Raw genomic sequence first — 16,604 nt, forward strand, 5'->3', positions numbered from 1 at the left:
GGTTTTGCGTGATGTAGCCTAATAAAATGCAGAACAGAATTCAATATTACACAAGCAAGTGTGCTTGTTTCCCTGAATACAACAGATTAATAAACAAAAAAGTTAATATTGTGAATTAAATTTTTAGACACAATATTGCTAATATTGTGTGTTTTTGCTCAATTTTGCCAACGAAAATAGTTCCAAACAAAGATCACAGCACTGTTTTGCGTCTCTGAGCAATGGACGGTGTTTACTAATTGAATGAATCAGCTTTTTGAACGAATCGGTTGAATAAATTATTCAGTGATTCACTCATTAACACAGTTAAGTGCTTTGTTCCTGAATGAATCAGCCGTTTGAATGAATCGGTTGAATTTCAATGATTCACTTATTAACAGTCACTTGCTGTCACCTACTGGCGGTTTTAATTTCACATTTCGACAAATTTTTTAATGTTTTTAAATCATTTCAAATATCAGTATTCAACGCTTTGTTAAAAACAAAACATTATTGTTTTTTTATACTGTTACTGCAGGTTAAATGCATCCATGTCCCCTCTGAGATACATAAACTGTGTAAATACATAAATGCTATTTCAGATGCAGATTCCAGAAATGTTTTCTTATGTTGGAATGAAAGACACTAAGTACCGGATGAAGTGCTTCTTATTCTTACCCAAAATTACAAAATGGAAGAAAGAGTTAAAACTGAACACAATCTTGCTACTCAAGTGGTGTATGAACATTTTTTATATATATTTATTTGCTTCTTTCTCATTTTGCATTTACTTGTACTTTTACTTTCAATACTTAAGTACGTTTAAGATTTAAAAAAATACTTTTCATACTCAAGTACAATAAATATCACATACTTTAAGACTTTTACTCAAGTAATATTCTAAACAGTGACTTCAACTTCTACCAAAGTAATTTTCTGGTATATCTGTACTTTTACTTGAGTATGGCTTTCATGTACTTTATACAGCACTGTTAGAAATCTTGGCTGCTTTAATGCATGTTTATTTATCACGACTAATTTGCAGGGATGAGCGAGACAACGCTTTACCCACCCTTCTCACCAGATGGGTCTGTCTGACAATCACAACTGAAAACAGATCATCTGAATTTCTGAAATGCATTCCGGTTTATTTTTGGAATCAAAGATTAATATTTGATCAGGTCAAATACTTCAGAGAAGACAACAGAAATATGCAATGGAGCTCGGTGTTAGGGTTATGCATAATTCATTATTTTCAGCTCTCATTTATGAAGGCATGGCAGAACAGGAAGGGTGGAAAATAAACAGAGATGTTCAAATGATGTGGTGTGTGTTCTGTCTCATGAAATGAATTAAAACTAGGGTAAATATTTGGTGGTTAGTCAGGACTAACTATCCCTGACTATTTAACAACAGTCTTTCACAGATATTTCCTTACTGCATGCAAAATTGTACACTGTAAAAAATAAATCAAAGTAAAGTAAAGACTAATGCATTTCTGACTGGGCACATTGGCCTCAATTACAAGTGCACCACAAGTACAACCAGTGTGACACTCATTTTTCATAAAAGCCATCAAATATTCTAAACAGAGAGAACTGCAAAAAAAATGGAGTTAGACTCAGTTCATTAAGACACCACAATGTAATTTATTAGAGCAAATGTAACTAAAAATGAGAATAAAATAATTTATAAAAATGACAATTATTTGATGACATCAATTATTTCCACAAAAATATAATCATGTGTTTTTTCTTTTTTTTTTTCTTGTAACAGCCCGCATAGGGCCAGATTTACTAACAGCTTGAGCCATCACAAACCGTCTTTTGGCATTTAAATAGTACTGTCAGTATTTACTAAAGACACGCAGTGAAGAATTAGCTGAAAAGACATGGACAGTTATTTTTGCGCCTGACCTTATTGAATATGCAACGTTTGTGCTCGTCAGATTACTGGTATTTGCATCAAGTATTTACTTATTTGCAACATATTTAATTTGCACGTTGTCAGTAAATCATTCACAGAAATTTCCACGCCCATCGGCACAGTTTTGGAATATTGCGCTCTCGCGCTAATTTGCCCTGTTTAGTAAATCTGGCCCATAAGCATGTGGTATATTATAGCCAATAAAAGATAAATCTATTTTTAATAAATAAAAAGGTCATCTTAATAGACAGGATTTTACGTAAACACCACAATGAGACATGCCATGTGGCCCTCTCTCCTATATTTACAGTCTACAAACAGAATATTTTCAAGACTGTAGACTGAAACAGTGTGTTCCAAATGGCATAAATTAAGCACGCACTTAAGAGGAGGAAGCAGCTATGATGAAGTGTTGTTTTAAAGGAGACATATTATGCCCCTTTTTACAATATGTATTATAAGTCTCAGGTGTAAAAAAAAATCAAGAATCGAATCGAGAGCTTGCGAATCGAAATCGAATCGGGATATCTGAATCGATACCCAGCCCTAATATATATTTATCTGCTTCTTTTCTATTTTGCATTTACTTGTACTTTTACTTTCAATACTTAAGTACGTTTAAGATTAAAAAAATACTTTTCGTACTTAAGTACGATAAATATCATATACTTTTAAGTAAAGTATTTTAATATTCTAAACGGTGACTTCAACTTCTACCAAAGTCATTTTCTGGTGAGATATCTGTACTTTTACTTGAGTATGGCTTTCAGGTACTTTATACACCACTGGTTTGCTTCACTTCCACTTGACAGATCATGTTTGGCTGACAGTGACTGATCATATCTGGGTTTCAGGAGTGCTGGAAATGAACATTGAACACCTGCTTACAGCAGGAATTTGTGTCATTTTCTAGGTTAACAAACAGCTTTAATGTTAAACAGAGCTGTTTTTTTTTCTTTTTTCATTTACATGTAGGGCTGCAACCGATTAATTGAAATTAATCAAAATTACAGCTGGTGTAGTTAATTGTAAAAATTGTCAATTGCAATATTCAGCTTATGTCTTTTTATTTTTTACATTTTTTTATTATTTATTTATTTTTTGCAGCAGTGAATCAGAGCATTTAATGTTTGTATTTTAGACTTATTAATAGAGGCAACTGTTAAATATTGGATGCTGAAGACACATCTCCTGGCACACAAAATGCTTTAAAGCCAAAGTGGGAGTTATTTAATACATTTGCATTCGCAATTTGTATTTTGTACAACACCCAATGTACACTCTAAGAAAGTGATGTGGCAACTAGAATACGCCCATTAAAATCAACAAGCTGTAAACATTCTGTAATAAAATATTGATTCTGTTGTGTAGCTACAGAGTCCAAAGCTCTGTTTGCGAGCAGTCTGGTCTGTTGTGTGAAATTGTGAAAAACTAACAACGGACAGGATGGGAGAGTTCTAGTATTGGCACGTTGCTCGCTTTGTGTATAATTAATTACACGTTTGAATAACAGTTTTGTTTTCATGCAGTTAAGAGGACCAGTAAAAATCTGCCATTTATGTGCAGTCTTGATTTACAGATATATAAAATCACAATAAAATCAGAAACCCTGAATTCTCAGCTTGTTTTAAGTCATTTGTTATTGTTAACTAAAACCATAAAGACATTTTCGTTACTTGAAATAAAATAAATATGAACTGAAGTAAAATAAAATATTTATAAAAAGTATTATTATTTCCACTTGTTTCCAAAACAACATTTCTCATTTTAAAATGGGAAGATATAAAAAATAAAAACTAATTCAAATGTTAATAAAAAAAAACATATCTCAATTATGCTAAAATACTGTTTAGATGCCTACATAAAGAATATGACTTGCAGTTGCCCTACACAAAATGGAAATAAAAAAAGACTTATGATTTGTCATAATCGTGCAGCCCTATTTAACCATCACTTTTGAGTCAAAAGTAACCTACATTTCACTAGTACAGTGTCATTGCCCTTGAAGCAACCATAAGTCTGTTCTTTCTGAAGGTTGCTCTAGTGATCGAACACTAGGGTCATCTCAGTAACTCTTCAGCTTTGGGTTTGCTTCACGTGGGATTGAACCTGATACCGTGAGTCAGTACTCTAGCTCCAGTAGCCTGCTGCCCTCTACTTATAGTCCTAAAAAACAATGAGGTTGTTATTCAGTTTGTATCAGTCTACAGTTGGAGAGAGCGTGAACATCAGGCTCTCTGTAAGTGCCACTGACTCTAATTGTGTTAAGCCTAATAGATTTTATTTCACTTTTTTTTATGTAACAGAGGGATCACAGCCCAAGGGTGTGATGTATGTTGGCACTAAACAGGTCACACTGGAATTATGTTTCACATACCCTCAGTAAGCACGTCCTATAGAAGGGGCTGTATTTCAGTGTGCCCTGCGTTTTCTGCTGAAGCAGAATGTAATGTGTTATGTAGGTAACCCAACACAATGCATGCGTCTGCATAGCGCATACTTAAAATATTGCTTCACAGCCATTTACAAAGAAGTCGCTTCTTAAAACAAGAATGCATCATTTTTTCTTTCATGAATATTAATAGGTTGACGCAACCCTAATACAGCAATGCAATGCCTGCATCTTTGCCAACATATTAATGATCAAAAATAGAAGGATTTTACATCATGTTTCATAATTTATCACTTGAAGACAGATGTTTGCACCATATTTTACAACTCGCACCCACAGGTTATAGAAATGAATTATACAAAGCTTTAATACATTTATGTAGGGTGTGTTTGCTCAGACTTGGAACAGGGCAAGAAGCACTGCTTAAAGGTACATTTTTTTCAAAGCATTTACAATGTAGTACAAACCAGTAAAACATCCCACAGGTGTTGAAGCAAAAAATCTGTGCATTGCATTGTATTTACATATAGGAAGGGATGTAAAATGTGTGCAATGAATTAAGTGTTTAAAAAAAGTTTTAACAATTGCTAGCATGTCAACATATGATGACAGAGAAAAGAAAAGTGATTAAAAACGATCGAAATCAAAACGTTTTAATTTTGATTGCATTAGAGTAGGGCTGCACGACTAATCGAATGCGATTGTCATGCGCATTTTGATAGTAATGCCGGTTATGAAATCGAGGCAGCTAGTCCAGTTAGCATGTGAAGGACAGTGACGGGGCTAAACGAGGCTGATGACACATTCTTGCAGGCGGTGAAAACTCTCTGTGATTATTCTTGACCAACTCTGTGACCAAATATAGTTCTCGCTCTCTTTGACAGATCACAGACGTCTCCTTGCCAAATTATTTAGTGGCTTCCTCAGTGGGACTTCTCCCAACACAACTCCTTAACTCATATCTGGGCACCACCCTGCGCACAATGGAGGACGTGATCGCAGAACAGAGCGTCAGTGGATACTTTGTGTTCGGTCTACAGGTAAGCCTCCAAAAACAAAAACAAAGGATTTGAAAGGAAGTCAGCAAGAACCCTGTATGTACAGTTTAGCCCACAAATGTACATACTTCTTGCAGAATCTTCAAGAAGTTATATTAATTAAGAGAAGAATTATCAAAAGAAGTTTACATTGACATTTGGATCCAAGACTTTGCATTTTAGCAGGCTCTTTTATCCAAAGCAGCTTGCAAATGAGAAGCATCACCAGGATTTTTTTTTTTTGGTGTGGTATAGTTTGTCATGTTTATTTATAGAGCTGAATGCAACACTCTCTTCCTGTTGATTACTGTTTTGCCTGTTTTTTTTTACACACAATTAGCAGTACACAATATAATGTTGCATTGAAGTTGTTCATTGTTTTGTAAAGTTATTTGGTTTTCCAGTATGCTTTGCATATTGCAGTTCTCAGAATTCCCTGGAACTCTCAGTAACGTTTAGATCCAGCTTTGCCTCTTGGACTATTGAGAGACTCCTAGACGACAATCACAAGGCTATAAACCGTGATTAATGCTATATTAAAAAACAATACATATTATTATTATTAGTAGTAGTAGTATTTTTTTAAATGGTAAACATCTTCTGCAATGGATATGTAAACGTATGAGCAAATGAAATATTTATGTCTAGTCTAGATTCTTGTGGAACCTGTAGTAAACCATAATTATAGATGGTCATTGGCAGAGCTTTGACCAAAAATGTGTTCTTATTTTGAATTCGCTCTTGTGTGTAGTAAAGTTAGACGCCAGTAATGAATTCTTGACTGAAACAGGATATTTCGATATATCAGCCAAAGAATTATTGCTTAAATTTACAAGCGCATTAAATAAGTCACATCATCTGGATCTTTGTATCAGCCGTCGTCCAGCTCAGTCTGCAGATCCACCCAGTGACTCACTCTCTCTGTTCCTCTCATCAGATCTTCATCAGCATAGGCCTGATGTTTTACGTTGTACATCGAGCACAAGTGGAACTGAACGCTGCCATTGCAGCCTGCCAGTTGGAGCTGAAGACCTCGTACATGAATGGCGGAATGACCAACCACTGCGGCTCGAGCCACTGCAGCAAACGGGCTGCGGCGGGAGGGGGGATCAACGTGGTCTGATCAGTGTCTTTGTTGTTGATGAACATATTTCAACCCTACATCCAGTTGGGCTGTCCTGACTGGACGGATGGAGATCTGTCTCGGCTGAGTCAGGCAGTCTTGGGAGCTGCTACAGTCCCAGCCAGCTGTTCTAGTTATGATGGAGGTCTGATGTGGAGCGGCACTAGACTGTCAAAGAGCCCGTCATCAGACCTTGATGGAAATATTGCCCAAAGATTGGGACCCTGGGCCAGTATTATATGAGAAGTTTGAGGTTGACTTGAGATTTTTGTTTTTGTGGTACGTTTTCGTTAAAAAAAATTTATGATACTAATATAAAATTACATAACTTTATAGGAGGTCTAAAGCATGAAATGGGTAAATTAATTAAAGTGAATGTTATAGAATTGTAGTTATTAAAGAGGGCCCAACTAATATATCAGGTTAATATGCTTAAGATGTTTGCTTTTTTGTTTATATATATATATATATAAGAATTGTTCCATTTTGTTTTTTGTTTATCTAAAAGTATTGCTTGATGGATTTTTGATGTCTAGAGTAAGAAAAAAATATTACCAGTTAGTATCACCTGGATAAAATTGTGGCTTTTGCCAAACTGAGAACACTTTTGCTACTCTGCAGTTTTGTACGGAACAGATGGGAGGGAAGGGAATTTTCTTAGCTGGATATTTAAGGATGTCCTGCCAAGAACCTTTAGCACAGCGTGATTAGCTCAGCGGTATGATCGTACGTGTTCGATTTCTCATTCTCATATTGAGAGGACTGAAATTCTTTGCCTTCTTTCTTGTATTATTTAACCAAATGCTTTATTATAGGGCTGTTAGCATTTTTTACATCACTTTTGTTAATTTATTCATTGTTAGAATAATTCAGAACGTTTGCACATATGGAATTTAACAAACTGAATATGTAAGATAAAGACGAAATGCTGAAAAGTGGGGGAAAGTAATTATTATGAATATATGCTATATATTGAATATATAATATGCTTGTATAATTATATAAATATATTCATATAAATATTTTCCCAAATTAGGGGAAATATATATATATAAAAGGGAAGCATTATCATATGTTAGTACATTATTGTTATTCTTATGTAATGAATGCTGAAGTACCACATTATTCATATCAGTCTAATGGGTTGTTGGCACTGTGCTAAAATGGCTCACAATTGCCTACAATGCATCTTTTGGCAGTTTTTCTCAAACATGCACACCAGTGAAAATTCAGCTCAAAGCCTCAACAGCTCAGTTACTCATGGTGAGCGCAAAGAGAACAGCTGACAAAACGGCAAACTACAACTAAAATATTATTACACGACTCTGGTCATGGTAATGTCTGTCGTTCCCTCCTTAGGGATTCACCTAATTAGAAACAAAAGACTCCCGAGCAATGACTGACGTATTTGGGTCCCAGCTATATAATTTAGCACAGGCTTCTGTTAACGAGCTCAGAGCCGCAGTGAACTCACAGCTTCCACACCCGGAACATGAAATCCCTCCATGCAGGGAATTTCACACAATCCTGGTGCTTTGTTTGTTTTGTCTTCTCATTACCTTCACCTGTACTCAACGACACTGTTGTGCGGTTTGACATGAAATTATACTGTAAATCCAGCTGTTCATGCTGTAAATCAGTGTGGAGATGGAAAAGACTTTGATTTAGTTTGATTTTGTCATTGCAAGCTTTTTTTTTTTTTTTATTTTTTAGAGTGTACTCTGTATTTATGTCTCCAGTTATAGTTTTGCTGCTACTTAGACTGTAGGGTCTGAGTGAAATGCTGACAAGGGCTCGAATTAATATTGCAATTTTACTACAAAGTGAAATACACCATCTCGTTTTTTTTTTCTTACATGGAGTGTGCAAATAGATTTTCTAACAAGTTGTTACATTTATTTTGAAAAGTGCAGGTGTAACTGTGCACAAATGGACACATTCCTTAACTTAAAAATGGGATGAATGGTTTTTATTATTATTATTTTTTCTCAAGGAAATGGAAAAGCCCCTCTGTTTTCTGAATTTAGCATTAAATTCTTTTCAGAATTTTTTTTTTTTTTTAATAAGAAACACATGCTCTCAATGATGAATTTCTCAGTAGCTGAAATGTACACTCTGTCGGTAGTGACTTCATTCTCAGTGTCATTTGAGACTCACCGTTTGGTTTACAGCATCAATATTAGAGCGTCACCATAATCTGACAATCAGTTGAACACTGGTGCGCTGCTCATTCCGAAAAACCATCTCATCGTACACTCTAAAAAATGCTGGGTTAAAAATAACCCAGCGCTGGGTTAAAAAGGGACAAACCCAGCTATTGGGTTGTTTTGACCCAGCGGTTGGAACCCAGCATTTTTTAGAGTGTACTCTGTATTTATGTCTCCAGTTATAGTTTTGCTGCTACTTAGACTGTAGGGTCTGAGTGAAATGCTGACAAGGGCTCGAATTAATATTGCAATTTTACTACAAAGTGAAATACACCATCTCGTTTTTTTTTTCTTACATGGAGTGTGCAAATAGATTTTCTAACAAGTTGTTACATTTATTTTGAAAAGTGCAGGTGTAACTGTGCACAAATGGACACATTCCTTAACTTAAAAATGGGATGAATGGTTTTTATTATTATTATTTTTTCTCAAGGAAATGGAAAAGCCCGTTTTCTGAATTTAGCAATAAATAAAAACTGAACATGCTGACTCACCATCTGAGTTACATTGTAGAGATCCAACAATCCTGGTCTTGTGTTACAATGTCAACCTGCCTTGTATCTCTTGCTGCCTAAGACATTGAAACGGGACACTTGCCTGCAGTGTGTTCAGACTCTTAATTCGAGCAGGCATGGGATTGTGATACCTGAAAAACTAAAGATTCTTGGGATGTCAAATGCAAAAAGAATCGAAATCTAACAAACTACAAAAATAAATGATAATTTGAGGATATGTATGAGTGCTTTGTCTTATTTTTCCAGTTCGAATGACAGTGGGATATGCAACAGTGAGTATAATAGCAAAGGGGTCTTGTGAGGTTCTTGGCAAACCTTGATCTGAGATTACAGCACATTTAAAAAAAAAAAAAAAAAAACCTTACAAATGTAATTTCAGATTAGGGCACATCAGGTACTATACTAAAACCTCTTGACCCCTTTGACAAGTGCATTTTACATACACTGTATTTTGTAATACAGAGAATTTTGCAATGTAAATGAATATTTATTGCTGTGTCATGCTTGTTCAGTGTTGAAATAAAATAAAATTACACAATCATCTTGTGCTATGCTCACTAGTCTACATAAATAACCCAGTGTTTCTGCATTTAATTCAGTGTAGGAGACACATCTTAGAATGGGCTCTTATAACAGGAGACCGTTTGCTGATAATCCAGTTTAGTTACAGATTGACAGTGCTATATTGTCTGATTGTGTAATTAAGATTTCATTCCTCACATGGTTCCCTCCTCTATCAGTATCCGTTATCTTGGAGTCAGTGTTTCTGCATTTAATTCAGTGTAGGAGACACATCTTAGAACGGGCTCTTATAACAGGAGACCGTTTGTTTGCTGATAATCCAGTTTAGTTACAGATTGACAGTGCTATATTGTCTGATTGTGTAATTAAGATTTCATTCCTCACATGGTTCCCTCCTCTATCAGTATCCGTTATCTTGGAGTTGCAGTGACATGGTGCAAACTACACCATTATCTAACCTAAAGTGTGCAATCTGAACTGTGAAATGAAGGGGAAGATCCAACCCAGTCTCACAGGAAAACGTGACTTTTTTTTTTTAAACAAGGTAGCAATTTCATATGAAACTCTACAATGTGAATTGTAGGAGAAAAGTAACTATGAAGGTCCACACCTTACTCCAACCCTAAATATATTTGATTCACATAAAAATATAACTGCTACAATTTTGTATTCATTTTTATTATTTATTAATTTTTTTTTTTTACTATGTGAATCAAAAGAAAACATACAATTTAAAAGGCATATTGGAACATAATAGGGGGAAAAAATAAGTAGCACATTTATCTGAACATTATTTCATAGATAGATCCAGTGAGCTCAGGCCCTGGTAGCATTGTTGCCAAGTTTGCGGTTTTCCCACAGAATTGGGCTACTGTAACACTGTTGAAGCGACCCCAATAACGTGACATTTAGCCTCTGGAATGCAAATTTTACCAGGGGATCCCTGCCAAAAACTTGCATTTTACCTCTGGAACACAAGTGGGCTAGTTTTGGGTGGGTTTTGTTGTGAAACCCTGGCAACCCTGCCTGGTAGTTTAAGCATCAGAAGATAAACACACTCACACTGGTTTATTTAATTTATCTACTAACAATGTCCAAAGTCCACTTTTGTGAAACTGCCCACCACAGTGTTGTTTCAAGGCACCCCATCCCAGATCATGTATTGTGTTTAATAGCATTCTGTGACGGGAATTATAGTTTTAAGAAATTAAATTTTTGGAATAAAATGGCAGACTCCTTTGTCTTGCTCAGGGTAATTTCATAGCTATAATTTTATGTATTCAAAATGCACAATTAAATCATATTCTCACACTTTTTTCACAAAATTACAGCTTGATTGGTAATGATGCACAGTAACAATATTATCTTCACAAGTGATATTTTTTGTTGCACATCATGTGTCATATTTCATCTCAGCCTCTTGACACTGTGATAAGTAAACTAACTTTTGAAAAACTTCATTTGGAACAAAAATGTTCAGTGTGATGCAAATGCTGGCACAACTAAGAGCCAGTCAAAATTTTGGACAAATTTATATAAATAATTTTTTACAATATAAATTGTGATAATATAAAACGAAGATCATATATATATATATATAATGAAATATAGAGACAAACTGTAAATAAATAATACATTTTAACTGTATTTTATTGCTTTTGTACAGATTGTTCTGTTTTGTTTAAACCACAATAATCTGTAAATTCTACAAAGAAATTCTTTGTAGACAAAACAAAGATTCTTTTAACATATTCTTTAAAATTGTTGTTAAAGTTGTGTTTGTTCAGTTTTTTTACAGTACCATTTTTAGTACTTTCAGAATATTACTGTAAACGTAATGGTTTCATTGTTTTTCTATTTGCACAATTTTGACAATTTTACACATTTTTAAACAGTATACACACACACACACACTGTAATTTCAAGAAGTAATAGTTCAACTGTGCTTCTGTACCAATGACATTTAAAAGCTTATGTAATGTTTGAGAAATACTGACCACTTGTGGTATAATATAGGACACACAACCCATACCACAATCGCCACAATAAATCAAGGTCACATTTATTTAGGAAAAATCACTTAAATTCAGTCAACACTTTCACATTATAAAAAAATTATATGCGAGAGCAGAGATTGGCTGAAATCATGGTTTGTGATAACAGAAGATTTTGTATGACAAAACAAAATCTGTGGAGTTAAAAAAGGTTTAAAAAAGTAAACCATTCTATTCAAACCCTTTTCGAAGTATTTTATATCCAGCTTTGCATTCTATTATTATCTGTATGTCTTTGTTTCTTACACTGATCTGTAGTCTGAATTTGTAGGCACTCTTCACATTCTTCATTTTAAACACTTTTTAAAACTATCTTCTAAACGACACGCGTATATATGGTCTTCTAGGGATTTAATAATCATGTTTTGAAAGTGCAGTAAATTCCCCAGTGATCACTGGTGTAACGGCCACAGTCCAGTTTCTCCATTCCGACCAACACCATGTGGCCAGGAGTGACTCTTGGGCCGGTTTTAGCAGACCTAAGGAAGATGCGGTCGAAGCGACATCTGCTGATGTAAGGCACAGTCTTGTTGCTGTTTGCTTTGGTGTCCCAGGTGTATCGGCAGTGTTCGTTTGCCCAGCTGTTCCCAAACATCACACACACCTGGAGGCAAACCTCCCACCTTTACCACCTACACGGACAGAAACAATCTTCAGAAATGCTGCATCGCACTAGTGACTTTCACTGCGTTTTCATTCCTCCATCATATTTGGAACTACTGTGATTGTTAGTCCAGTGTTTCCCAACCTTTTCTCCTATTCACAGGCCCATCAGTCAAACTCAACTACCCTTCATCAACACCAAACTGAAAAATGGGTTCATTTGAATGTGTTCACAATACACAATTTCACAGACATGAATTGAAAATTGTGTTGTTTTTTTTTATTCTTTGTGTACCACCAGTTAGGTCACTCATCTAGTCCTTGTGGTGAATTTTAAAGCCTTTTTTTTTTTTTTTATTTACCTCGGTGTCTCTGAGATTGGTGTCCCCAGCAAAAATTACAGTAGCATCTTCTGGTGCTTCCTTCATCGTTTGAAATACAACTCGCAGTTGTTTCATTCTCTCCTCTGATTGGTTCTTACAACTTTCTAAATGTGATGTCATCAAGTATAGCTTCTGACCTGAGAAAGTCACCTTAACGAGATACAACAGAGTCAAAAAAGAAATTAATGTGTATGAATGATGAGAAGCAAATGAATTATGGCAGAGACACAACCTAGAAAAGGAAATATTAAAGTATACATACACTACCGTTCAAATGTTTTGGGTCAGTAAGAGTTTTTAAAAAGAAATTAATAATTTTATTCAGCAAGGATGCATTCAATTGATCAAAAGTGACAGTAAAGACATTTATAACGTTACAAATGATTTCTATTTCAAATAAATGCTGCTCTTTTGAATTTTATATACATCAAATATCCCTGAAAAAAAATTCCGTTTCCACAAAATTATTAAACAGCACTTGAGCAGCAAATCAGCATATTAGAATGATTTCTGAAGGATCATGTGACAATGAAGACTGGAGTAATTATGCTGAAAATACAGCTTTGACATCAGAGGAATAAATTACATTTTAACATATATTCAAATAGTAATTTACTGTATTTTTTATCAAATAAATACAGCATTGGTGAGCATAAGAGGCTTCTTTCAAATACACTGAAAAATCTCACCAACCCCAAACTTTTGAACAGTAGTGTATTTCTGCTTCCATTAAGAAATACACCTGTGCCATTCATTATACCCCAATACAATCTTTGGATAATGCTTATAAACCACAAACTCACCTGAGCAACTAATAGATTTCTCAACATTTGTGTTGTAGGATAACAGATGATCTCACTTTCCAAAAGTTTTACTCTTGATTTCTTCAACATAATCCCAGTGAAGTATCCGTCATCGCTTCCTTTAATGACAGGGAACTTCATGAATCAGTAAATAACTCATAAATAACTTCACTGAGCACTGAGGTTTCTTACCTTCAACAAACAGATAGCTGACAGCACGTTTCTTAAGATACTGAATATAAGATGGAATGAGTTCTTGAAGAAAAACCACATCTGGTGTATATCTACAAAAGAACAACGGATAAAAGAAAGCAAAGAGTTACGAGTAAAACAACACAAACTTAGTGTCGAATAAAACATGAAATAGAGAATATCAGGGGTCTTTAAACAACTCACAGAGCTAGATATGAACACAAGCCCCTGGCACGCTCTGCAAGACTTAATGTGTCCAAACCATCCACATTCCAGCTGATGATGGAGAGCTTGCTGTCCTCCACATTAGATTCGGTTACAACACTTTTAGCCTGACTTTCTTGGGGGTTCACACTGCTGGAGCAGGTGGGTTCCTCCGCTGTCAGGTCAATAATGCACAATTTGAAAAAAGATTTCAAATATTATTAGCATCTAGGTATAGAGTATTGTATATGTAGAGCAAATTCAGTTTACAATTCCTAATAAATAGAGGAGAAAACATTACCAGTCCATCTGGTCTGTCTTAAATTTCTTCTTTGTTCCTGAAGCCTCAGCAGTGTCAGAAGAATTCACCCCCTTTCTCTTATTCCCAGACACATCTTTAGTTTCCTCTGCATCTTCAACATCAAACACTGAATCCATATGAGCCTCGAAGAACGAGTTCAATGCTCTCTGGCAGGAACACAGAAATAACAAATATTTTTTTATAAGAACAGCAATGGTTGTAGATGAGAAGAACTAAACACGCTTTACTCAATAGATATTTTTTTATATAGAAACGTGGTGCAGTAATAGTGCCATACCTCCATATCCCATTCATTTTCTGCTAGATAACACTGCGCCACAGCACTGTCCGATCCAGAGATAGAGGCAAATTGGTCGCAAAGGCTCGTCCTCGTTTCCTCTAGAGCAGACATTTGTTGATTGGTGTGATTACCTGACATAACAGTGTTGAACATGTTCACAGTTGAATATAACGGAGGGACATGGACGCGTACAGCTACAAAAACATTCCGGGTGGAACCCCCCAAAATACGGAGACAATATCAATATTAATGTATGATTGTGGTCGCTGGACCTCATTTATTTACACCATACTATAAATCACTACCTCAACGTATTATTACCCTAATTTTCACATCACATTAAACTCTGCACCCAGAGAGTCCCGAACCGAAGGGATTATTATTGTTAAAATAGAGGCTTTCCGGAAGCATTAAACTGTAGCATTGAAAGAGTCGGTTCTTTCGAACAGTTCGTTTCAAAACTGAAACGATTCCGCAATTCTTTTATAGCATGACGTAATTGTGTGGCCCCTGGCCAGCCAGTGCTCTAAAACCTTCTATGCACCAATAATATATTAATCAAAAATTGTCTAGGCACGTGTGTGCCAGTTCAGTTTGTTTGCTTGCAGGAATGAAATATAATTAGCAATAACATTCTTAAAATTCTCAATTTAATTCTAAATTCTAAAACTAATTAAGATATGTCGTTGCCCTGAAAATTAAATTTGATTCAGACCGATTCTTGAACGAATCATTTACATCTGTTTTGAAAACCAGTTCAATAGATTGATTGAAAAGACACGACTCAAATGAATCATGAATGATCCATTATTTCATAATAAAAGTCCTCATAGCCGAATGGTCAGTTTAGCTTCTAGAAGAATTCATAGATTGAATCGTTAGATTTAGTTTACCTATTTATAAGAATGTAGTGCATTTTTTGTCATTAGTTATCTGCAGTTCTCCTAGCTTGTGGCAAGAGGCCTTGTAGCTACAATATGTGCTACTGTGTCATGTATGGGGAAGAGCGGGGCAGTATCTCATCAGTGTTAAAAAATAAATAAATAAATAAAAAATCTCATCAGTGTTGCTACTGTTAAACAAAACTAATTGTTTTCGGTAATTAGAACGAATGAATGAATAAATAAGAGTTTTGAAAATATAAAAAAAAAATTAAATTAAATTGTAAAAATAAATATTAACACACACACACACATACATATATACATACATACATGCATATACACACATGCATATACACACATGCATATATATACATATATACACATACATATATACACATACATATATATATATACCTATATATATACCTATATATACACACACATACACATACATACATACACACACATACATACACACACATACATACACACACATACATATACACACATACATATACACACATACATATACACACATACATATACACACATACATATACACACATACATATACACACATACATATACACACATACATATACACACATACATATACACACATACATATACACACATACATATACACACATACATATACACACATACATATATATATACATACACATACACATACATACATACACACACACACATACACACACACACATACATACATACACACATACATATATACACACATACATATACACACATACATATATATATACATACACATACACATACATACATACACACACACACATACACACACACACATACATACATACATACACACATACATATATACACATACATATATACACACATACATATATACATATACACATACATATATACACATACATATATACACATACATATATACACATACATATATACACATACATATATACACATACATATATACACATACATATATACACATACATATATACACATACATATATACACATACATATATACACATACATATATACACATACATATATACACATACATATATACACATACATATATACACATACATATATACACATACATATATATACCTATATATACACATACATATACATACATACATATACATACATACATAC

At 34.6% G+C, this 16,604-nt stretch overlaps 2 protein-coding genes across 2 annotated transcripts in view; one reads left to right on the top strand and one right to left on the bottom strand.

Annotated features, from left to right (window-relative positions):
- LOC107696193 (transmembrane protein 64-like) overlaps nucleotides 1-6,896 on the top strand; it is a 12,727-nt gene extending 5,831 nt beyond the window's left edge. Inside the window, exons 3-4 of the mRNA XM_016496429.1 lie at nucleotides 5,182-5,337; nucleotides 6,272-6,896. Of these exons, the coding sequence (XP_016351915.1) occupies nucleotides 5,182-5,337; nucleotides 6,272-6,457 (342 nt within the window). The 3' untranslated portion in view covers nucleotides 6,458-6,896. The remainder of the gene's footprint in view (nucleotides 1-5,181; nucleotides 5,338-6,271) is intronic.
- A 4,722-nt stretch (nucleotides 6,897-11,618) lies between these two features.
- LOC107696206 (tyrosyl-DNA phosphodiesterase 2-like) lies at nucleotides 11,619-14,909 on the bottom strand. The gene is given in 8 exon segments (XM_016496444.1): nucleotides 11,619-12,327; nucleotides 12,329-12,387; nucleotides 12,721-12,891; nucleotides 13,545-13,663; nucleotides 13,737-13,828; nucleotides 13,941-14,134; nucleotides 14,253-14,408; nucleotides 14,540-14,909. Coding segments are annotated over 8 exon segments (1,161 nt in total). The 5' UTR covers nucleotides 14,696-14,909; the 3' UTR covers nucleotides 11,619-12,113.
- Nucleotides 14,910-16,604: the final 1,695 nt, after the last annotated feature.

The sequence above is a fragment of the Sinocyclocheilus anshuiensis genome, unplaced genomic scaffold (assembly GCF_001515605.1).
Source record: "Sinocyclocheilus anshuiensis isolate Anshui unplaced genomic scaffold, SAMN03320099.WGS_v1.1 scaffold734, whole genome shotgun sequence".
In the NCBI taxonomy this organism is placed as follows: Eukaryota; Metazoa; Chordata; class Actinopteri; order Cypriniformes; family Cyprinidae; genus Sinocyclocheilus; species Sinocyclocheilus anshuiensis.